Raw genomic sequence first — 25,545 nt, 5'->3', positions numbered from 1 at the left:
GTCCTTCATTTCACTTGTCAAGGCACTTCCTAATTCAATTCAACACAGGTGGGATATGTGGAGGGGTATGCAGCTTTTGAAATGCATCTCTCTGGACCATCACAAAGTTAGCAATGCAATGTGCTCCAACAGGCAACAGGAAGTTATTGACAGACCGACTCTTTGCCATGTGTGTTTACTGCCCTCTTGAGGCAACACAGTAGAAGACCGGATGAGGTACACAATCACTGGAGACTCAACACATCAGTTCAATAGTAGTTGTGTTCAACAAGAGAGAGCTTTCAGTAGTTCAACTGTAACATGTTTCTTTAATCAATCTTAAAACGGATAAGCTAATTGTATTGTCAATTGTATTTTCTTTCGTCCAAAAAGTTGTTTTTGTGCAGAATCATTTATTCTGTTTAACCCAATCAAGGGTACACAACAGATTCAAACAAGAAGTATTGCATAAAATGGCATAAAATGGCTGTTCCTGTGTTATGAACTGTTTGTTGTTTTGCTCTATACAAAGAGTCTGTTGACTACTGACCTCAGAGGTATTGACTTACTAAACGTCCTCATAATTTCAGCTGTTTCCTTATTTTGCATCAGCCAAGTTGGCATCGCAAACGTACATCAAATTATGAGCAAGCAGTTTTGTATAATTTCACATGTTAAACATGTGCTGTTGAAAACATGGTCTACAGTCTACCAGTTTTCACTTCCTCTTAGTCGTAATGTTAGTAGTGAGTACAGTAGCAGGTTGTGGGATCTCTCGGGCCCAGAGAATGGATGATTTGGGTTCTGTGGTTGGTCAGGACCTGCAGCTTGTGGATCAGCTGCAGAAGGTGAGGACTAGGACTGTGTGCATCAAGGATCTCCAACTGCTCCAAATGCTTCAACTGTTGGAGGCTCAAGAACTCCCTCTCTGGTACATTGTAGTGTCTGAAAGAGTGGAATAGAAAAGTATGTCAGTATATCTGCTTGGCTTAGATTAATGAGTCAACCCTTTGGAAAATGTGCACATTAGTTACTTAACATGTAGACACTTAATTAGGAGTTCACCAGTAACTTATTACTACCTCTGGGTTCGTACCACAACACAGAAGTCAGATGTTAATATCTCACCGCATTTTAAGGGTCATGAGCTGGGGGAATAGTTTGGGGATCTCTCCGATGCTGCTGCTGCTGCTGCTGTTATAGCTGCATGGATCAAAGTGCAGAAACAAGAGGCCTGAAGCCTGTTTCCCTAGAGCCTTCATGTCCTTCTGCTCCACCATCACCCGCTGCAGAGTTAAACTGGTCACTGTGTTGGGAATGGAGTGAGCATAAGCACTGACGGGATGGCCTTCTGGAAAACAAAACATAGGACAGTCAAACATCTCCAAATGAAGCCACAGGACAGTCAGGACTCCATACTGCTGCCCCGTAACCCCACCAACTGTCAGACTCCATACTGCTGCCCCGTAACCCCACCATCTATCAGACTCCATACTGCTGCCCCGTAACCCCACCAACTGTCAGACTCCATACTGCTGCCCCGTAACCCCACCATCTATCAGACTCCATACTGCTGCCCTGTAACCCCACCATCTATCAGACTCCATACTGCTGCCCTGTAACCCCACCATCTATCAGACTCCATACTGCTGCCCCGTAACCCCACCAACTGTCAGACTCCATACTGCTGCCCTGTAACCCCACCATCTATCAGACTCCATACTGCTGCCCTGTAACCCCACCATCTATCAGACTCCATACTGCTGCCCTGTAACCCCACCAACTGTCAGACTCCATAGTGCTGCCTCGTAACCCCACCAACTGTCAGACTCCATAGTGCTGCCTCGTAACCCCACCAACAGTGCATGACATGGAAAACGCTAGTTTGGCGAATCACATACTTGCAACGTTGAGAACTGCCAGTTGAGGGAGTTCCCTCAGCCATGTTTTCAGGTGGCACCTGCTGGGATCCACGTCCCTGTCTCTGTAGTCCACAGCTAGACTCTGCAGGGAGGGGAGGCACTTCAGCGCCTCTTCAGGTAAGGTGGGGTCCATGTAGTCAAGAAGCTCCAGACTGGTCAAGCCTGGTTGCCCGACCTGTGGATCTTCTAAAGACAGATTTTGTCATTGCTGAATTTAATAACTTAAAATGTATGATGATATAGGCTAGTACAGACATTTAACCATATATCAACATGGACTTCACACACTAGCTAGAACATAGGCCTATGGAGTAGCCTAATCAAGCTTGTGAAAACCATGTGGCAAGCTATGCTTAGCTAATCATTCACTGTTTCACCAATGTTTTGTATGAGTAGTAAAAAGAAACTCAGGTACTGTACAATCAAAAGCTGTTGTCTTGCGTCGTAACTTTGCAAAGTGCCTCACCTGGAAATGTATTTGTTTTAGAAATACTAAAATAATCATCTGGGAGAGAACCATGTTGTGTTCCCATTTTCAAAGACAGATGCTTCAGATGTGGCAAGCGGTTAAGCATTAGGTGGAATGTCTGTCTTGGGATAGGATGATTGCCTTCGTGATAGAGTAGAGACGTCAGATGGGAGAGCTTTGAGACAACACTAATAATATCTGATCTTGGAGCACAGTGCATCTCGCACACACTAAAATGAGTCACTTGCTGCAGAGGCACTATTGCGTCAGACAGTCCCTGGCCACAGCGACACCTGCGAATAGCCAGCCTCTTCAAGTTATGAAATTGCTTGAGAATTTCAAAGGCTTTCACGTCGAAACAATGCTCCACGGCTATTGTGGTGAGCCAAGGTAGGGATAGGGCAAGCTGTTTCCATTCTTTCAAACTTGCCTTCTGTACAACAACTGAGCTGATTTTCCTGCGGCGAAGAGTTGTCCAGAACTGCGAGGTGTAGGCACACAGCTTTTTAAGCACCACTGTGTTGCCTTTCCAAAGAGACCAGTGGTCAACCATTTTTTTGAAATATTTACAGCATGATCTAATGTTTAGTTTGTCTGTTGTTGACAGATATCCAAACACGTGGACCCATACCTCTGATGGTAGTTGTGCAGCTCCCACCGTACGAAATGCCATATCTAAGCAATTGCTGCAATGTTGTTCTTCTTTCCTGCAGGCATTCGCATGAAAAATTGTTTAACAGTAAACATCCCAGTACATTATAGGACTATATGAGCACATTTTGTTTTTCTTTTTGGCAGCACGTTCTAAGGCCATCTCGGTGAACGGAAGTTGTTTGCGGAAGTGACGCATTTGAAATCGCCGTCCAATCACGCGACATTCGAGGGAAATTCAAATTATGGATCTCTGCGGTGAGTAACGTTAGTTAGCTAACTTTTTGCGATTTTACAGTTTATAATCAATGCATACATTCACAAATAGTATGTGATATAGAATACATATTGAATAAATCCGGAGTAAGCGCCAACCGAATAATTGACCTTTGAAACGGCATATGTCATTTTAGCAGCAAGCTGGCTAACGTTGTTAGCTGGTTATCCAGTCGTAGGCGTTCAGATTTTAGCTAACGTTAGCTAGCTAGTTAGTAGCTTGCTGGGTAAACTAGCTGCTGGTCACTGTGTTACTACCTCGTAATTCAAAGACAGTACGATGTAAGCTATAGCAGCCAGCTAGCCTAGCATAACTAGATTCCAGCAAATAAATAATTATCTTCTGTTTCCCCCCCATAGAAACCAGCAATCAATGGACCATTTTGAAATGATCAGATCGTGGTTGCATTAGCTAGCTAGTTTACTTCAGTGGCTCCAGTTGACATTCCTCTACATATCGTGAAAAACATGTTTACTCCGTCTAGACACAACAGAGAAGCAACTTATTTTCATGAAGAAGACCCAGTTGGTAGAGATCGAATTATTTTCCCTGCATTGAAGGCTTTTAGGACAAGCGAGCTGACATCCAGGGAACTCGTTGAAAGCCCAGCAAAGGTATTTGCGAGGATGAAAGCAAAAGTACATGCAGAGATAATACCGGTTGAGAACGAGAGGACCAAAACGCCTAACCCCGTGAGAGAAAAACATGTCCAAAAAAAGCGAATCCAAGAAGAACATGGTGGAGTAATGAACTCGCCTAGAAAACGACATCAGCATTGGGTGAACTATGAACAAAAGGAAACCGAGGACCTTGAATTCACTTCTGAGGCAGAGGCTCTGACTCTTTCACCTTTTCAATCGCCAAGCCAGGGTTTGACACATTCACACTTTATGGTCCACCCACAAGACCTTCAACGACAGTCACCATTGAAAGACATGGGTAGTAGTGCGTTCAAGCCAACCAACATAAATGCACAAAAGCAAGGCCCAGCTCTGGATGCTTTCTCAACAAAGTCCCAAAGGAAAGCTTTGTCATACCCGCACACTCTGCTCAGCTCAAATGACACCCAACAACCAGCACCCCTCAAAGACTTCAAAAATGCCTCCCAGACAACCAACATACCTACACCAGTGACAAGGTCGAAGTCAATGGAAGATTGCAATGGAAAAATTAAATTTGGGTCACACAACATTGTACACGATGAATCATTTTTCAGTAAGTTGTTTCAATTATCCTCAGTTATTGTGTCAATCAAGGTTGCTTGGTTGTCAGAATACTTTACGACTTTGAGAAGTAAAATGATTTGTTTCTGTTTTCTGCACAGGGTCCACAGTTGTTTTGGATAGACTGCCATGCCTGGATTCTAAAGCAAATACGTTTGCTCTTCTGAAAGAGAGAAGGCGAAAAAGGGACCAACAAGGTTATCAAGTGAGCAGCCCACAGGATCCCATGAAAGGTGACAGCTAGAAATGTAGAGTAGGGACTGTTCTTCTGATTCTAATGACTCAAACACCATAAGTTAACTATTATCAACGTGTGATGTTGACTCAACAAACAAAACATCAACCGCTTTCTCTTTACAGGATGTGAGCACAGGGTGTCGGCCCCTGCACAACCCGCCGGGGGCACCGGAGAGGACGCCAGTGTGAACGTGACCTGTAGTGTGCCCACTGGTCTATCAGAGACCAGCGTTCCGTTGAGGCCAGATGCCGACCTCAGTCAGTGTGAGTTTTACTGTGACAAGCCTCCCACCAGGCCCTTCCCAGACCTGGTGCACGACCCCCTCCTGCAGGTCTCACCGAAGATCTCCATCCCCAAGAAGCAGGAGGCTGTATTCCAAGCCAAGCACCTAGCAGAGTCCACTGGATCCAATGTAAGTAGATGGTCTTGATGATGCTGCTTCCTTTGGATTTGTAGGCTGATGACTGGTGCTGTTTCCTCTGAGTTTATTGCTTTTAGCTTTGTATTTTTGCTGGGAGGTAATGTTTTCTTGTATGGCACTTAAGTTTTCTATCAGGACTTTGCATATCCATAGATATCTACCTATATAACTATTTCATGTCTATTGTTTGATAGGTTACAGGGATTCACCTTAGACACTGGCTCCTGAAGAGTAGGAACGACAGGTTTTATGTGGATGGTGTCCGTGAGTAAGTAGAATTGGTTTCTCGGAATCATATGAAGTTCACTAAGACATTATTTTTGTAAAAGCAAACATTGATTCACTTACTTAGTCTGCTTCTATGCTTTCCACCAAGGGACAACAAGATGCCCTGGCACAGCAACCTCATCGCAAAGCGAATCTCAACCAAACACCTGAAGACTGCTTCTGGCAGCATTTACATCCTGGTGGGAAAAATGTCCCCGGATTTCAGCGGAACTCGTAAGTCAGAAATAATCAGCCATTTTGGAATATTGGGAAAGTGAGACTCCAGAAATATTGGGACAGTGACACATTTCTTTGTTTTGGTTCTGTACTCCAGCACTTTGGATTTGAAATGAGATAATGACTGAGGTAAAAGTGCAGGCTCAGCCTTCATTTTGGGGTATTCTCATCCATATTGGATGAAACGTTTAGAAATTATAGCAATTTTTGTACATAGTCTCCCAGTTTTAGGAGACCAAAAGTATTGGGACAAATTCGCTTATGTGTATTAAAGTAGTCAAAAGTTTAGTATTTGGTCCCATATTCCTATCAGGCAATTACATCAAGCTTGTGACTCTACAAACTTGTTGGATGCATTTGCTGTTTTGGTTGTGTTTCAGATTATGTTGTGCCCAATAGAAATGAATGGTATATAATGTATTGTGTCATTTTGGAGTCACTTTTATTGTATACTGAACAAAAATATAAACAATATGTAAAGTGTTGCTCCCATGTTTCATGAGCTGAAAAGTTCCAGCATAGTTGAAAGATGAGGCGTTGAAATCCTAAAATGGTGTCCAGAAGAAATAGGTGGGATGAGCCGAGGGATAAAATGACAATCAAAAATAAACATTGAAAAAATAAAAATGATGACACTAAGAATGAAGGGTGTTAGATCCAATGCCTGTTTGGGGTATTTTGTGTCGATGCCACGGAAGCGCTCACACACACATGTAAGTAGTGGCACACACAGTTAGCCTTGCTGTTTTAATTTGATCTTTGATGGCTTTTGTTTTACATTGTTATTTTGTTGTTCTTGCCTCTCTTTTTTTCTCTTTCTTTTAATGGTGGTTGGCACATCAGGGGGTAGTTTGTTTGGGCGGGGATGGTGGTTCGGAGGGGGACAATGCGCTGAGCTCCAAAAGTATTGGGACAGTGACACATTTTGTTGTTGTTTTGGCTCTCTACTCCTGCTCTTTGGATTTGAAATTATACAATGACTAAGAAGTTAAAGTGCAGACTGTCAGCTTTCATTTGAGGTAGATTTTCATCCATCTCGGGTGAACCGTTTAGAAATTACAGCACTTTTTGTACATAGATTCGAATTAGGGACTATCTAATCGAATAGAATCCACTGATTCCGAATTGAAGATAAATGCTTTTGCTAAGAGTATTAATATATTATCGATTTACTGACCAGTCTCTCCAAATCTCCCAACAATGCTATTTCGAGGGTTAATTTTTATATTAATGTAATGCTATTTCAGCCATTCCTGAACCTGAGACCAGAAGCAGGCTACCTTAGGGCAATACCAGAACAAATGGTCTATTGATTCTGTATCCTCACAACAAATGTGAGGATGTCATTCAGCCTGGAATCGAACCAGGGACTGTAGTGATGCCTCTAGCACTGAGATGCAGTGACTTAGATCGCTGCGCCACCTGGGAGCCCGTTGTTGCATTAGTCTTAATTCAAAATGGATGAAATAAAATAAAAATCTCACTCATCTACACACAATACCCCATAGTGACAAAGTGAAAGCATGTTTCACTTTTGGCAACGATTACAGCTTTTTGGGTAAGTCTCTAAGAGCTTTGCACATCTGGATTGTACAATTATTTTCTTTTTCCAAATTCTTCACGCTCTGGCAAGTTGGTTGTTGACCATTGCTAGACAGCCATTTTTAAGTCTTGCCATAGATCAACATTTTAAGAATAAAGTCGGAGTTATATTTCAAGATTAAAGTAGGGGATTTGGTTAACTGTATGCCTCCCTGGCTCCCTGTTGCTGTGTGTGCCACCATTTGAAATGCCTGCAGTTAGATAACCTGGTGAAACTATACTTTAGTAACAAAAATACTTTCTCTTCTAGCACAAAATAACCATATTATTAGAGGTAGGACTATTAGGAGCTGGAAGAAGTTGTGCCACAGATTATTTTCAGGAGGAGGAACCACACGGATGAGGTAGAGACTGGTTGGTTTTGTATGTATGTGGTTGGTGGGGTCTAATACACTTGTTCAAACAGGTGTCACACACACACTGTATCCCCAAAGCAATACCATTCTAACGGCCATGGCGCATTGTCAGACTGCAAAGAGACATGGAGTTAAGTGTATCAGTCCCTGTTATGTGCCCTTTGAATTTGCTACAATGTTATCCTCAATCCCCTGCATATGCCAACACCGTGCATAGTATATTTGAGAGAGTAACTGCTAGGACAACGAAAGGTTAACTTATAAATGTGTGTATAATGGCATGGTGTTTTTATATAGGCTCCGTACTCCAATGCAGCAGTGTCATAGGCCTGTGATTTATTATCTTGTTAATGTAGGTCACGGATTGTGTAGAGAAGGATTGGTGCGTTGCCATCGGGCTCAAGGGCTGCACCCAAACCCCTGTCATGCACTTTCCATACCCACGGGGCAGGGGTTTGGGGTATAATCATGAAACGTAAAATGACTAACAGCCAACTGGTCTAGCCACTAGCCTCCTATAAGGTGAACCAGTGGTTATCTAAATGAGTGGTATAGCAGAGACAAATGGCCTAGAACGGAGACGAGGGCCCTGTTTTGGGATCCTTGAAGACATCACCGATAGATGGAGAGTAAAAGGAGATATTAGGTCATGTCAGATCAGTGATTTATTTCTTTATAGCCTATCATCATTTATCTAATAGGCTTATATTTAGACCAATGATTATTTCAGGAAAAGGAGAATCCATCCATGAATATATTCAAACAGCGCCTCAGATTAGCTGGTTTGCTCATGCAGGAGTGGTACTTGAGTTGCCTTCTCCCACAGTCACTTGTGTAAAACCTTTGCTTCATTGTTCGTTCCTCCTGCAGCGGTTGGGTAGGTACTTTCACTTGACCACTGTAACGTAAGATTAGCCTACAGGTTAAAGTACTCAATCGAGTGGGCCACTATAGGTTTATAGTGTGCTGAAAATAGCGGTGTTTTGTTGTGAATTTGGAAAGCAGTTTGACATGGGACACATACAGTTGAAGTCGGAAGTTTACATGCACCTTAGCCAAATACATTTAGACTCAGTTTTTCACAATTCCTGACATTTAATCCTAGTAAAAATTCCCTGTTTTAGGTCAGTTAGGATTACCACTTTATTTTAAGAATGTGAAATGTCAGAATAATAGTAGAGAGAATGATTTGTTTCAGCTTTTATTTCTTTCATCACATTCCCAGTGGGTCAGAAGTTTACATACACTCACTTAGTATTTGGTAGCATTGCCTTAAACAATTTAAACTTGGGTCAAACGTTTCAGATAGCCTTCCACAATAAGTTGGGTGAATTTTAGCCCATTCCTCCTGACTGAGCTGGTGTAACTGAGTTGGATTTGTAGGCCTCCTTGGTCACATACGCTTTTTAAGTTCTTCCCACACATTTTCTATAGGATTGAGGTCAGGGCTTTGTGATGGCCACTCCAATACCTTGACTTTGTTGTCTTTAAGCCATTTTGCCACAATTTTGGAAGTATGCTTGGGGTCATTGTCCATTTGGAAGACCCATTTGCGACCAAGCTTTAAATTCCTGACTGATGTCTTGAGATGTTGCTTCAATACATCCACATAATTTTCCTCCCTCATGAAGCCATCAATTTTGTGAAGTTCACCAGTCCCTCCTGCAGCAAATCACCCCCACAACATGATGCTGTCACCCCCGTGCTTCACGGTTGGGATGGTGGTCTTTGGCTTGCAAGCCTCCCCCTTTTTCTTTCAAACATAACGATGGTCATTATCGCCAAACAGTTCTATTTTTGTTTCATCAGACCAGAGGACATTTCTCCAAAAAGTACAATCTTTGTCCCCATGTGCAGTTGCAAACCGTAGTCTGGCTTTTTTTATGTCGGTTTTGGAGCAGTGGCTTCTTCCTTGCTGAGCGGCCTTTCAGGTTATGTCGATATAGGACTTGTTTTACTGTGGATATACAGTAGATACTTTTGTACCTGTTTCCTCCAGCATCTTCACAAGGTCCTTTGCTGTTGTTCTGGGATTGATTTGCACTTTTCGCACCAAAGTACGTTCATCTCTAGGAGACAGAACGCGCCTCCTTTCTGAGCGGTATGACGGCTGCGTGGTCCCATGGTGTTTATACTTGTGTACTATTGTTTGTGCAGATGAACGTGGCACCTTCAGGCGTTTGGAAATTGCTCCCAAGGATGAGCCAGACTTGTGGAGGTCTACAATTTTTTTACTGAGGTCTTGGCTGATTTCTTTAGATTTTTCCATGATGTCAAGCAAAGAGGCACTGAGTTTGAAGCTAGGCCTTGAAATACATCCACAGGTACACCTCCAATTGACTCAAATGATGTCAATTAGCCTATCAGAAGCTTCTAATGCCATGACATCATTTTCTGGAATTTTCCAAGCTGTTTAAAGGTACAGTCAACTTAGTGTATGTAAACTTCAGACCCACTGGAATTTTGATACAGTGAAATAATCTGTCTGTAAACAATTGTTGGAAAAATTACTTGTCATTCACAAAGTAGATGTCCTAACCGACTTGCCAAAACTATAGTTTGTTAACAAGGAATTTGTGGAGTGGTCGAAAAACGACTTTTAATGACTCCAACCTAAGTGTATGTAAACTTCCTACTTCAACTGTACACATGGTTTCCAGGATCCCAAGAGAATTCCCATTATGCACAGATTTTTTGCAAGGTGTTCGTCTAGGCTACGCAGCAGAGCGTTGTAGTGAATTCTGAGGACAGACTGACAGTGACAACTGTTTGAACCAGTTTATTAGACCATTGCATTGTTAGCCAAGTTTGCCATGGAATCGGTATATCAGAAATCAATTTTTTTGCAATCAGTGTGGCGCAACATCCTGGTCCTCAAAGGAAACTGGTATACTCTATTTATGCTATTTTTATTCCTCCGCCAGTTTTGATCCTTTATATTGTACAGACAGACCAGTTCCCTGCCTCCTCCCACTGCCACTTGCCTCCTCCATTTTTGGGTTAGTGCTGTAACCAGTTGGTTGTAATCTTGGATTAAGCAGTCCTTCCCAAACATTTCCAATAACTCCATGTAAGACAACTCTACCATTCCAATTTTAATTAAAAAACGAAGTATCCTTCTCAAACATATTTTACATAAATACAGGTCTTTCATCAACCACTACATTTGAGTTCAACCATAATATTAGTATTTTCTGGGTGATTGCATTTTAATTGTAATCAGCTCTGTATTGCCTGTTTCAGAAAGAGATACTTTAAACAAGGTTTTATTTTCAATGAACCCGAAAATGAGAACTGTCAATCTGCATAAATCTTTTCTTGTTTTTTGTGCCTTTCTCCTTGACCAGAACTCCCAAAGTGGCTGTTGAAGAAGTTTCTCTTTGGCTTTCCAAAGAATTGGAAGAAATACCTTGAGCGCTTTTTGTCAGAGCTGGAACGGTAAGTTGTGTCACTGTGGTCAGGGCCGTTTGTATCAAGCGTCTGCTGATCTAGGATCTGGTCCCCCTGTGACCGAAAAGGTAAAACTGATCCTAGATCAACACTCCTCCTCTCAGATGCTTTATACAAATGGCTAATGATGGGGGGGGGGGGGGGATCGGTAAATTACTTATATTGTTTTCAACCGTATCCACTTATTTTTGCGCTAGTCAGCTGTACCTGCACCAAAACTGTGAGTGAGACCTTTAAATAAGTCAACATTCACAAAGCCCCAGGACCAGAATTACCAGGATGTGTACTCAGAGCATGTAGTAAGACCTTTAAACATGTCAACATTCACAAAGCCCCAGGACCAGAATTACCAGGATGTGTACTCAGAGCATGTAGTAAGACCTTTAAACATGTCAACATTCACAAAGCCCCAGGACCAGAATTACCAGGATGTGTACTCAGAGCATGTAGTAAGACCTTTAAACATGTCAACATTCACAAAGCCCCAGGACCAGAATTACCAGGATGTGTACTCAGAGCATGTAGTAAGACCTTTAAACATGTCAACATTCACAAAGCCCCAGGACCAGAATTACCAGGATGTGTACTCAGAGCATGTAGTAAGACCTTTAAACATGTCAACATTCACAAAGCCCCAGGACCAGAATTACCAGGATGTGTACTCAGAGCATGCGCTGACCATTTTCAAGCTCTCCCTGAGCCAGTCCTTAAAACCTTTGTTTCAAGCAGACAACCATAGTCCCTGTGCCCAGGAACGCCAAGGTAACCTGTCTAAATGACTATAGCCCGTAGCACTCACATCTGTAGCCATGAAATGCTTTGAAAGACTTGTCATGGCTCACCTCAACACCATCCCAGAGACCATGGACCCACTCAAATTCAGATACCGCACCAAAAGATCCACAGATGACGCAATCTCTATTGCACTCCACACTGCCCTTTCACACCTGGACAGAAGGAACACCTATGTGAGAATGATGTTCATTGACTACAGCTCAGTGTTCAACACCATAGTTTCCTCAAAGCTCATCTCTAAACTAAGGTCCCTGGGACTAAACACCTCCCTCTGCAACTGGATCCTGGACTTTCTGATGGGCCGCCCCCAGGTGGTGAGGGTAGGTAACAACACATCCACCATGCTAACCCTCAACTCAGGGTTGCATGCTTAGTCCCCTCCTGTACTCCCTGTTCACCCACGACTGCACGTCCACGCACGACTCAAACAACATCATTAAGTTTGCAGACACTACGATGGTAGGCCTGATCACAGATGACAATGAGACAGCCTATAGGGAGGAGTTCAGAGACAACAACCCCCCCCCCCCCCCCCTCAATATTAGCAAGACAAAAGAGCTGATCGTGGATTACAGGAAACGGAGGAGCAAGCACGCCCCCATTCAGATCAATGAGACTAGTGGAGCTGGTCAGGAACTTCAAGTTCCTTGGTGTCCACATCACTAAGGCCCTATCATGGTCCAAACACACCAACAGTCGTGAAGAGGGCATGGCAATGCCTATTTCCCTCTCCTGAGGCTGACAAGATTTGTCATGGGACCTCCGATTCTCAAACGGTTCTACAGCTGCACCATTGAACATCCTGACTGGTTGCATCACAGCCTGGGATGGCAACTGTTCGGCAAAATTGTCCAAATCCAGCCACATAGACTGTTCCCTCTGCTTCCGCACGGCAAGCGGTACCAGAGCGTCAAGTCTGGGACCAAAAGGCTCCTGAACAGCTTCTACCCCTAAGCCATAAGACTGCTGAAGAGTTAATCAAATGGCCACCCAGGCTATTTACATTGACCCCCCCCCCCCCCCCCCCCCTTATTTTATTAGTTTTTGCACATGTTCAATGTACACTCACTGGATTCTAACCACACACTCACTGATACTCCAACACACACATGGACAGACACATTCCTTCACACTCTTCATACTCTGCTGCTACTATGCATAGTCATATTACCTCGACTAACCGGTGCCCCCACACATTGACTCGGTACTGCTACCCCTTGTATATAGCCTTGTTGTTATTTTATTGTGTTACTATTTTTCCTTTTAGCTTATTTAGCACATTTCTCATACCTAAAGAAAAAAAAACTCTACATTGTTTAAGGGCTTGTAAGGAAGCGTTTCACGGGAAGGTCTACACCTGTTGTATTCGGCCTATGTGACAAATACATTTAATTTAATTTGAAAGCTCCTTTATTTTTCTTCATCGCTTGTTCTCCATTTTATTTTAAAAGAAAATCTTCTCCCTTCGGGCTACTCAGGTTTAACGCTGTAGTCATATCTGTTAACATTTAGTCTTTCTGTTGGGTCTTCAAATTCAGTTCAGAAGGTAAAAAGGGGAGCAACGCCCTGATAACACCCCAGAACCAAAACCACCTCTCCACCAAGACGCAGGACAACGCATCCCAAAAGCTAAATGCCCCTAAGAGATGTGAGTCGAAAAGTTGTCATCACAAATGCTCACTGTATTTATACTGGTAGTACATGTCTGTTGTTTTCATCAAGATGCGATTCATTGGTATTTCTCTGTAGAGACATTCTTCCTGTTTGTTTAATCTTCCTGTTTATGTTTAATCTTCCTTGTCCTGCAGCTGTTCTTCGCAGTGCCACCAGTGCGGTGAGCAGTGCTAATGTTTCCCGGAGTGGCCGCCTTATCAAAACCCCTCTGGAGTACTGGAAAGGGGCCAGAGTCTTCGTGGATAGCGACATGAACGTCACCATTCATGGGGGTTATGACAATTCGTCTATGCTTTACTCTGTAAGCTGCTGTTCCATGGTCCTCTGCTTAAATTAGTCTTCTGTTGTAGAGCACCGTATCCCCAGCCATTCCACCTATTCTATGTATTGTTGTTCTAACACACCTGAGTCCACTAATCACCAAGCCCCTTCATTAGTTGAATCAGGTGCTCTAGTTGTGGAATACATCCAACACGTGGAACGGCTGGGTGTAATCAGAGGTTTGGGACACCCTGCATCCCACTGCTGCTTTGACTCTGAATCGAAGTAGGGTTGGTCCTGGTCAGTCCCTGGATGAGGGCCAGTAGGAGGCACTCTTTCCTCTGGTCTAAAAACAAATATCCCAATGCCCCAGGGCAGTGATTAGGGACATTGCCCTGTGTAGGGTGCCGTCTTTCGGATGGGACGTTAAACTGGTGTCCTGGCACTTATCGTAAGAGTAGGGGTGTTAACCCCGGTGTTCTGGCTAAATTCCCAATCTGGCTCTCATACCATCATGGTTACCTAATCATCCCCAGTTTCCAATTGGCTCATTCATCTCCCCTCTCCCCTGTAACTATTCCCCATGTCGTTGCTGTACATGAGAATGTGTTCTCAGTCAACTTACCTTGTAAAATGAAGGGAAAATAATTAATTTACATGCTAATTCCCTACTTTCTCAGCAAGTCAGCACACCTGTAGCCAGAGTACTGTTAGACGGACCACCAAAACCGGCCAAGGTTTTCTTACCTCCAGCGAAAGGTATGTTGATCCCCTGCTGAAAAAAAAAAGTATTCGATCCCCTGCTGATTTTGTACGTTTGCCCACTGACAAAGAAATGATCAGTCTATAATTTTAATGGTAGGTTTATTTGAACAGTGAGAGACAGAATAACAACAAAAAAATCCAGAAAAACGCATGTCAAAAATGTTATAAATTGATTTGCATTTTAATGAGGGAAATAAGTATTTGACCCCCTCTCAATCAGAAAGATTTCTGGCTCCCAGGTGTCTTTTATACATGTAACGAGCTGAGATTAGGAGCACACTCTTAAAGGGAGTGCTCCTAATCTCAGCTTGTTACCTGTAAAAAAGACACCTGTCTACAGAAGCAATCAATCAATCAGATTCCAAACTCTCCACCATGGCCAAGACCAAAGAGCTCTCCAAGGATGTCAGGGACAAGATGGTAGACCTACACAAGGCTGGAATGGGCTACAAGACTATCGCCAAGCAGCTTGGTGAGAAGGTGACAACAGTTGGTGCGATTATTCGCAAATGGAAGAAACACAAAATAACTGTCAATCTCCCTCAGCCTGGGGCTCCATGCAAGATCTCACTTCGTGGAGTTGCAATGATCATGAGAACGGTGAGGAATCAGCCCAGAACTACACGGGAGGATCTTGTCAATGATCTCAAGGCAGCTGGGACCATAGTCACCAAGAAAACAATTGGTAACAAACTACGCCGTGAAGGACTGAAATCCTGCAGCGCCCGCAAGGTCCCCCTGCTCAAGAAAGCACATATACATGCCCGTCTGAAGTTTGCCAATGAACATCTGAATGATTCAGAGGACAACTGGGTGAAAGTGTTGTGGTCAGATGAGACCAAAAATGTAGCTCTTTGGCATCAACTCAACTCGCCGTGTTTGGAGGAGGAGGAATGCTGCCTATGACCCCAAGAACACCATCTCCACCATCAAACATGGAGGTGGAAACATTATGCTTTGGGGGTGTTTTTCTGCTAAGGGGACATGACAATTTCAGTGGGACAAAATCTCTCCTGAGATGTGTGCAAACCTGATGGCCAACTACAAGGAACCTCTGACCTCTGTGATTGCCAACAAGGGTTTTGCCACCAAGTACTAAGTCATGTTTTGCAGAGGGGTCAAATACTTATTTCCCTCATTAAAATGCAAATCAATTTATAACATTTTTGACATGCGTTTTTCTGGATTTTTTTGTTGTTCTGTCTCTCACTGTCTTCAAATAAACCTACCATTAAAATTATAGACTTATCATTTCTTTGTCAGTGGGCAAACGTACAAAATCAGCAGGGGATCAAATACTTTTTTCCCTCACTGTATATACACAAGCCTTGGAATGCATTTATCCTCATATTCCAGCTGCAAGAAAGATGGGGTCTACATTGTATTTGACAGTGTTATGTTGTGTTCTACAGAGCGGCTGCGAGGTGACACTAGTGAAGAGGAGACAATGCCTCTGAGAAAGGTGAAGGCTTATCACAGGCCTTCGAGGTCGAAGCCAGAGGAGAACTCCCCTCACAGGGCCCTCGAGTCTCGGTGGTATAAGGCTGAAGACAACGCCCTTTCCAGGGTCCCCAAAAGGCCCAAGAACGCCAGCCCAGAGCCTCACAGGTCCATGTCTTTGGAGAAACCCTCTCACAGGACCCGAGGAAGACCCAATGAAGCCAGTCCCAGCTCTCAGTGGTCTAAGCCTGAGAACCCCTCCACCAAGGGTTCAGGCAGGCCCAAGAGGGTCAGCCCAGCATCTCAGAGGTCCAAGTCTGAAGTGATCCTCTCTCCCAAGCTCCAGGGATTGCCCAGGAAGACGGGCCAAAGATCTTGGAGTGCAACGGCGCCGGCCGCGTACACAGACCGTGCCCCGCAATCCCTGACCCCTCCACGTCGCTATCTCCGGGGCGCTAACAAACAGCGCAACGACGACTCGGACAACGCCAATACATCCTCAGAGCTGTTACCAGGGAAACAAGTCAAGCGTTCAGAAAAAGTAGACCCTCCGAGAGTGCTTGATTTGCCAAAGACGAGGGTCCGTCCTCAGACGCTCCCAGCGAAACTCCGGGATGACATTGTGACGGCGAGGAGCTACCCACAGAGGCTGACGCGGAATAGGAACGTTCAGTACGTTGGTCACAGTACTGACGGAGAGTCCCAGTCTGATGACGACTTCACACAGAAGAAAAAGCCCAATGCAGTCAAAACGGGACCCATAAAGCCACGGGGTACAATGACACGTGGAAGGGTTCCGGAAGATTCTCAAACAGCATCGGGTGGTTCGTCGACTTCCCAGGGCGACTGTAAGAGGAAATTGAGTAAAAGGGCCAGCCCGCAGACACTGAGAGGAAAGGGCAGCAAGCTCCTCAGGGTTCAGCAGAGAGAAAAGGAAGAAAATGGAGATCAGTGGACAGAGGCAGAACTGTTGAGACTACATGAGTAAGTTTGCTACAGTTGTCTTCAAAGTGGTATTATGTACAAACAAATGGCAGTGAGCAGCCAAATGACTATAATATAGTAGACGAGAAAGCATGTCATCACTTGGTTTACTCAACTCTGGTTAAACAATAGTCTCCTTATATAATGTACAATGTTGAAGAAAAGTTTCAAATTAGCTAGCATGTTTAAAATGTGTGCAACGTGCCTAGTTTATACAGAAACAGGAGTGTATGTCAACTTCCTGTGTGTACGTTTGGCTTTCAGGGCTGTGACGTCACTTCCTAAACACACTTCTGACTTCTGGGTGAACGTTGCCATGGAGGTGGGCAGCCGTTCAGCTGAGGACTGTCAGAAGCAGTACAATGCCCAGGCCCCCACTTACTTGGCACCTTCCAAGGCCACCAAGAAAAGAGAAGTTCTGCAGAAGAGGGAGCCAGGTAAGTTACCTTGTCTAGCATTTTTATCCTTAATAAATCCATCAAGGCATCTTGATGTGTTAGTCTAGGTCTCCCATCCAAGCTCTAACCAAGACAACCCCTGCTTAGCTTCTGTGATTTACACATTTATTTTTAAATGTTAAATCACAATCTGTCCATTCAATAAGAATTACAGAGAATTTATGTATTATGGATCCCCACTCTTCCTGGGGTCCAGCATATTTAAGGCAGTTACCGTAAATTCCGGACTATAAGCCGCAACTTTTTTCCCAGCTTTGAACCTCGCGGCTTAAACAATGACGCGGCTAATATATGGATTTTTCCCGCTTTCACATTTTTTTTCTTCAAAAAAACACATTCTGTGAAGTGCTCAGTTTTTTGGTGGGATGAAGCTTTCATTAGACCAATGAAATTGCCAAACGGGTTAAGGTCAAACAACTTTTTTGTTTATTGTTTAGATTAAATCGAGCACTCTCAAACTTCCCATCATTCTGATTACGGTAGTCATTTTGTCACCCTCATCATGGCAAAGACACGGAGAAATGCATATGATGCAGCTTTCAAGTTGAAGGCGATTGATCTGGCTGTTGGAAAAGGAAATAGAGCTGCTGCACGGGAGCTTGGTCTTAATGAGTCGATGATAAGACGTTGGAAACAGCAGCGTGAGGAATTGACTCAGTGCAAAAAGACAACTAAAGCTTACTGCTAATTTTTTATTTTTTGTTACAAGCCGTGTTTCGTTAAAGCCTGTGTAAAGTTCATTGGTTTCAATGTACCGGTAGGCACCTGCGGTTTATAGACATGTGCGGCTTATTTATGTTCAAAATAAATATTCAGTGGGTGCGGCTTATATTCAGGTGCGCTTAATAGTCCGGAAATTACGGTATACAATTTTAAAACATTACAATACATTCACAACAGATTTCACAACACATTAAGTGTGTGTGTTTTCAGGCTCCTATTCCACTACCACATATCTACAACACAAAATCCGTGTGTACAGTGTGTATGTTATTTTGTGTTTGTATGCATGTGCCTATGTTTGTTTCTTCACAGTCCCCGCTGTGACAATGTCATATATTATATTTGAACTGTAGTGGTGGAACCACCCCGGATAACCGCAAGGAAGGGCACACTGAAGCGGAAGCAGCAGGTGCGAAACCTCCTGGACCACATGCCCAAAGACGACCACGATGACATCTTTAACAGCTCGCCCATGCAGAACAAGCGGGTGAAGGTGTGTTTCCGCCTGGGGTGCACCATTTCCACCACTCAGCAATGTTGCCGTTTTTTGAAGTTCTTTTGGAAAATATTGCTTATATGCACATTATGTGGTGCTGGAGGTCAAAGAATACATTCAGCAAAATTCAAAAGTTTCTGCACACATTGTAGAAATAATAGTGAAGACATCAAAACTATGAAATAACACATGGAATCATGTAGTAACCAAAAAAAGTGTTAAACAAATAAAAATATATTTGAGATTCAAATAGCCTTTGCCTTGATGACAACTTTGCACACTCTTGACATTCTCTCAACCAGCTTCACCTGGAATGCTTTTTCAACAGTCTTGAAGGAGTTCCCACATATGCTGAGCACTTGTTGGCTGCTTTTCCTTCACTCTGAGATGGTTTGGGATGAGTCGGACTGCAAAGTCGGGGGATTGTGGAGGTCCGGTCATCTGATGCAGCACTCCATCACTCTCATTTTTGGTCAAATAGCCCTTGCGCAGCCTGGAGATGTGTTGGGTCATTGTCCTATTGATAAACAAATGATAGTCCCACTAAGCCCAAACCAGATGGGATGGCATATCGCTGCAGAATGCTGTGGTAGCCATGCTGGTTCAGTCTGCGTTGCATTCTAAATAAATCAGTGTCACCATCAAAGGACCCCCACACCATAACACCAACTCCTCCATGCTTTACGGTGGGAAATACACATGCGGAGATCATCCGTACCGCGTGTCACAAAGACACGGTGGTTGGAACCAAAAATCTCCAATTTGGACTCATCAGACCAAAGGACAAATTTCCACCGGTCTAATGTCCATTGCTCATGTTTCTTGGCACAAGCAAGTCTCTTCTTCTTATTGGTGTCCTTTAGTAGTGGTTTCTTGGCAGCAATTCAACCATGAAGGCCTTATTCATGCAGTCTCCTCTGAGCATGAGATGTGTCCGTTACTTGAACTCTGAAGCATTTATTTGGGCTGCAATTTCTGAGGCTGGTAATTCTAATGAACTTATCCTCTGCAGCAGAGGTAACTCTGGGTCTTCCATTCCTGTGGCGGTCCTCATGAGAGCCAGTTTCATCATTGCACTTGATGGTTTTTGAGACTACATTTGAAGAAATGTTCAAAGTTCTTGACATTTTTTGACTGACCTTCATGTCTTTTACTAAAGTAATGATCAACTGTCGTTTCTCTTTGCTTATTTGAGCTGTTCTTGCGATTTAATATGGACTTGGTCTTTTACCACATAGGGATATCTTTTGTATACCACCCCTACCTTGTCACAACACAACTGATTGGATCAAACGCATTAAGAAGGAATGAAATTCCACAAATTGAATTTTAACAAGGCACACCTGTTAATTTAAATGCATTCCAGGTGACTACCTCATGAAGCTGGTTGAGAGAATGTCAAGTGTGCAAAGCTGTCAAGGCAAAGGGTGGCTATTTCAATCTCAAATATAAAATATATTTTGATTTGTTTATTTTTTTGGGTTACTACATGAAGCAGCCAACAAGTGCTCAGCATTTGTGGGAACTCCTTCAAGACTGCATTCCAGGTGAAGCTGGTTGAGAGAATGCCAAGCGTATGCAAAGGGTGGCTACTTTGAAGAATCTCAAATTAATTTTGATTTGTTTAACGCATTTTTGGGTTACTACATGATTCCGTATGTGTTATTTCATAGTTTTGATGTCTTCACTATTATTCTACAATGTAGAAAATAGTAAAAATAAAGAAAAACCCTTGAACAAGTAGGTGTTATAAAACCTTTTACCGATAGTGTAGAGAGAGATTGTCATGTTGCTTTCTTGTGCAAAATGTATATTTAAACAGCAGCTGATAGATTGCTTGGGTACCAAATTGATATTTCAAGACAGCCGACAGCTTAACATAAATCTTGTAGCAGTCAGAAATGGAGTGCCAGAACTGAATGTGCCCTCTTGTGAATTAGTTGCCCACAGTGTCTCCCAATGGGAAAGAAGATGTGTTCATGGACTCTGCGCACGACCCACAAACCCCCAGCTCATCAAGATTCCCATCAGTGAAAACTCCTCAGTGTCTCCACATCACCCCCGGCATGATGGGCTCTGTGAACAGGTAAACGCTCAGTTGGTATAGCATGGTGACCCTGGCCTGATGGGCTCTGTGAACAGGTAAACGCTCAGTTGGTATAGCATGGTGACCCTGGCCTGATGGGCTCTGTGAACAGGTAAACGCTCAGTTGGTAGAGCATGGTGACCCTGGCCTGATGGGCTCTGTGGACAGGTAAACGCTCAGTTGGTAGAGCATGGTGACCCTGGCCTGATGGGCTCTGTGAACAGGTAAACGCTCAGTTGGTATAGCATGGTGACCCTGGCCTGATGGGCTCTGTGAACAGGTAAACGCTCAGTTGGTAGAGCATGGTGACCCTGGCCTGATGGGCTCTGTGAACAGGTAAACGCTCAGTTGGTATAGCATGGTGACCCTGGCCTGATGGGCTCTGTGAACAGGTAAACGCTCAGTTGGTATAGCATGGTGACCCTGGCCTGATGGGCTCTGTGAACAGGTAAACGCTCAGTTGGTATAGCATGGTGACCCTGGCCTGATGGGCTCTGTGAACAGGTAAACGCTCAGTTGGTATAGCATGGTGACCCTGGCCTGATGGGCTCTGTGAACAGGTAAACGCTCAGTTGGTATAGCATGGTGACCCTGGCCTGATGGGCTCTGTGAACAGGTAAACGCTCAGTTGGTATAGCATGGTGACCCTGGCCTGATGGGCTCTGTGAACAGGTAAACGCTCAGTTGGTATAGCATGGTGACCCTGGCCTGATGGGCTCTGTGAACAGGTAAACGCTCAGTTGGTATAGCATGGTGACCCTGGCCTGATGGGCTCTGTGAACAGGTAAACGCTCAGTTGGTATAGCATGGTGACCCTGGCCTGATGGGCTCTGTGGACAGGTAAACGCTCAGTTGGTATAGCATGGTGACCCTGGCCTGATGGGCTCTGTGGACAGGTAAACGCTCAGTTGGTATAGCATGGTGACCCTGGCCTGATGGGCTCTGTGGACAGGTAAACGCTCAGTTGGTAGAGCATGGTGACCCTGGCCTGATGGGCTCTGTGGACAGGTAAACGCTCAGTTGGTATAGCATGGTGACCCTGGCCTGATGGGCTCTGTGAACAGGTAAACGCTCAGTTGGTATAGCATGGTGACCCTGGCCTGATGGGCTCTGTGAACAGGTAAACGCTCAGTTGGTATAGCATGGTGACCCTGGCCTGATGGGCTCTGTGAACAGGTAAACGCTCAGTTGGTATAGCATGGTGACCCTGGCCTGATGGGCTCTGTGGACAGGTAAACGCTCAGTTGGTATAGCATGGTGACCCTGGCCTGATGGGCTCTGTGAACAGGTAAACGCTCAGTTGGTATAGCATGGTGACCCTGGCCTGATGGGCTCTGTGAACAGGTAAACGCTCAGTTGGTATAGCATGGTGACCCTGGCCTGATGGGCTCTGTGAACAGGTAAACGCTCAGTTGGTAGAGCATGGTGACCCTGGCCTGATGGGCTCGGTGAACACAGTAGTGACATGGTGGTGCCCATCTGGTAGAGCATGGTGACCCTGGCCTGATGGGCTCGGTGAACACAGTGGTGACATGGTGTTGCACATCTGGTAGAGCATGGTGACCCTGGCCTGATGGGCTCGGTGAACACAGTAGTGACATGGTGGTGCCCATCTGGTAGAGCATGGCCCTTGCAATGCCAGGGTAGTGGGTTCAACACATCTGAAATCAGGCTACCTGATGGGACTTCTGATAAATGCAGAAAATCGCCAATCAAAATAAACGTTCTACCACAGTGACCATGTTATTTTTGCGAAGCCTATTTGATTCTTTACGTTTATGTGAAAACTATTTCTAAGATGCGTACTTTGTTTTTCCGAACTCACTTCACTTGCGCATAAACACGGAGTGTACAAAACATTAGAAACAGCTGCTCTTTCCATGAGACTGACCCGCTGAAAACAATGATCCCTTATTGATGTCACCTGTTAAATCCACTTCAATCAGTGTAGATGAAAGGGAGGAGACAGGTTAAAGAAGGATTAAGCCTTGAGACAACTGAGACATGCATTGTGTACGTGTGCCATTCAGAGTGAATGGGAAAGAAAAAAAAATACAAGTGCTTTTGTGTGGTTTGTGTCAAGAACGGCAACGCTGCTGGGTTTTTCACACTCAACAGTTTCCCGTGTGTATCAAGAATGGTCCACCACCCCAAGGACATCCAGCCAACTTTGACTGGGAAGCATTGGAGTCAACATGTGCCAGGATCCCTGTGGACACCTTGTAGAGTCCATGGATGGGGGGGGGGGGGGGTGCTCAACTCAATATTAGGAAGGTGTTTAATGTTTTGTACACTCAGTGTAGAGACAGGCTTCTGCTACTGGCGCTGGGACATGTGCTGATCAAATACACTGCTGGAACGCCGATTTTTAAGCTGTTTACATGTCCTAATAGTTTGATAGATTGCTCAGAAAACCAGATGATTTAATCTGCGTATGCTCACTTTGATTTTGACTTTGCGCTGATTTTAAGTTAAGTAGAATAAGGTGTTTACATTACTTTTCCCATTACAAGGCCTTCTGCCATAATCAGTTTAATGTTGAATTATTAGTGTGCATGTAAACCTACTCATTGAAATGTTTTTGTTTTTAAATCAGTCACTCATAGTAGCCTGTTATTACAAGAGAGGTGATACTACCGGTAAATAAATGAATGATTGTTGGTTTTCTCACCATTTGTAAAATCAGAAACTTTTCATCAATTTTTTTCAGAGACAACGATGACAAGTATATCTACCAACTTCAAAAAAGAATGAAAAAAGGCCAAGCGAAGCTGCATAAATTGGGGGCTGCTTCAAAGGTGGGCTGTTTTGAAAGGAATATTTCTGAGGAGCTTATCGACCAAAGAAGGGCCTGGTTCAGTCATATATACTGTATTTCTGGGGCCATTGTGAAAATGAACTCGTCTCAAGGATGACGGGAACAACTGTCTAGTGTAGTGCTCTGGGGAAAATGTGAGTCAGGAGAAGAGACCTTTTTAAAGTCATTCAGTCATATGAATATGCCAATAGAGTTCTTATTAAACAGGATGTATATACCACAGGAGGTTGGTGGCACCTTAATTGGGAAGGACGGGCTCGTGGTAATGGCTGGAGCGGAATGATTTGAATGATATCAAACACATGGTTTCCATTCAATTCGCTCCGTTCTAGCTATTATTATGAGCCGTCCTCCCCTGCGCAGCCTCCACTTATATATATATATATATATATATATATATATATATATATATATATATATACAGAATTTTATTCAATGTTTTTCTGCATTTTCCATCTAGTACACGGCAACGCCATCAGCCAAACGTGTTTTGAAGAGATGCAATACCGGTAAGTGTTCTTTTGAATTAAGATTTTGTCTTGATGTATTTTACACTTGCCTAACTTGAGAATTTGGAAACTTTATTCACTCAATAATATGTTTTACTTGTGTTTCAGCGGAGAATGATTCTTTTGTGGTGTGGGAAATGTTCCCTGACAAGGAGGACCATTCAGTGGAAAGTGGGGAAGAAGAAGATTATTATTTTATGGATGATGACTGAGCTGCAGATTCACCATGGGTCTCTTTACTAGACTCCAAGCAGGCCGAAAAGGGAAGGGACCTACCTGAGTTTATCTAATAAGAAATGCTAGTTTTCCTTGCAAAACGTTTAGCTATCGTTTGTACTAATGAATACACCCTGTTTGGATTATTACGTTTTAAAACAGGAAATGAAATGCTGTAACATTGTCAAAAATTATACATACACTGTATCGTTGTCAATTACGTTCTGTGATTCAATCCCCACTGCTGTTTTAAAATAGGTTTCAAATTTTTGGTTTATATATTGTGCCACTGAATGCAGAGGCTTTTTACAATAAATGTTAATTCTAGTTCTTTGCACGACTCCAGTAAATTTGGACTTCTTTTTACTTGTTAGCAAAACTATTTTAGAGGTTGTATTTGTTTGGTGCTGAGAATTTTTTTGTTGAGGGGCAACAGCCTGCTATATCGGTCTGCTAGCACAGGACTAGCAAAGGACCAGTGCACTACTTTTGTGATTCTTAAAAAATATATATATATATATATATATATATATATATATATATATATATATATATATATATATATATATATATATATATATATATATATTATTCAGATTTTTTTCAGGGGGTGCTGCAGTACCCAAACTTCCCACAGCTATGGCCCCTCTGTGTCCTGATATGCAGCTCAGACTGATCAAGACATTTTGTGAGCAAACAATCCTATTGTTGCAGAACCAATGAGAAAAATAAGAGCTTTTTCTACACACAAAATATATTGTCAACTATATCACCTTTTACATATTACTGACCAACATATTTTGGTATATTACAAATTATAGAGTATTTCCATCATGCAACAGCTCATCACATAATCTATAACCAGAAGACAGGGCTCATGTAGGCACGATTGGCCCCACAGAGAGGTTGTTGCGAACATTTGCTTTGAGGCAGCAGAATGTGGACAAACTGGAAGACCTGTTGCTACTGGTGTTGGTGCCAGAGTCTGCACAATATGGTAGAAATCGTTGTCATGCTTAAAATGGCAAACATTTTAAGCCATTTTTGGCTTCACTTTAACAATCTAGTATATTCTGAGATGAAACTTTAGCTACTTTTATCCCCTTGTATCATTGTTGTATTGCCATGTACTCCAATAGAAGGCCTTTATAGAACTGTCAATTCTGTCTGTTTTAGGCAAGCACCTGACTCTAGAGGACGCGTGAGCAACTTTGAGAAGAAAAAAAAA

At 43.4% G+C, this 25,545-nt stretch overlaps 2 protein-coding genes across 3 annotated transcripts; one reads left to right on the top strand and one right to left on the bottom strand.

The window, feature by feature from the left end:
• Positions 1–372: 372 nt before the first annotated feature.
• im:7136021 (uncharacterized) lies at positions 373–3,208 on the bottom strand. Of its 2 annotated transcripts, none has more exons than XM_014209965.3 (4): positions 2,368–3,208; positions 1,881–2,087; positions 1,108–1,330; positions 373–924 (listed from the first exon to the last, which is right to left on the bottom strand). In XM_014209965.3, exons 1-4 carry the CDS (start codon positions 3,041–3,043, stop codon positions 720–722), a joined length of 1,311 nt encoding a protein of 436 aa, XP_014065440.2. In that variant the 5' UTR covers positions 3,044–3,208; the 3' UTR covers positions 373–719. The 2 variants fall into 2 exon arrangements, with proteins under 2 accessions (XP_014065440.2, XP_014065517.2); XM_014210042.3 differs by having other exon boundaries at positions 3,002–3,203.
• On the top strand, positions 3,169–24,644 carry mis18bp1 (MIS18 binding protein 1). The gene is made up of 17 exons (XM_014209872.3): positions 3,169–3,279; positions 3,658–4,513; positions 4,623–4,754; positions 4,882–5,171; positions 5,375–5,448; positions 5,557–5,681; positions 10,990–11,080; positions 13,426–13,535; positions 13,696–13,862; positions 14,503–14,581; positions 16,000–17,011; positions 17,276–17,448; positions 18,546–18,685; positions 20,629–20,774; positions 23,485–23,572; positions 24,053–24,101; positions 24,210–24,644. The coding sequence occupies exons 2-17, from the start codon at positions 3,766–3,768 to the stop codon at positions 24,311–24,313; spliced, it is 3,528 nt and encodes a 1,175-aa protein (XP_014065347.1). The 5' UTR covers positions 3,169–3,279; positions 3,658–3,765; the 3' UTR covers positions 24,314–24,644.
• Positions 24,645–25,545: the final 901 nt, after the last annotated feature.

This window comes from Salmo salar, chromosome 01 (genome assembly GCF_965601325.2).
Source record: "Salmo salar chromosome 01, fSalSal1, whole genome shotgun sequence".
NCBI lineage: Eukaryota > Metazoa > Chordata > Actinopteri > Salmoniformes > Salmonidae > Salmo > Salmo salar.
The sequence above is the reverse complement of the archived record's forward strand: the minus strand, read 5'-3'. Positions and strand labels throughout refer to the sequence as shown.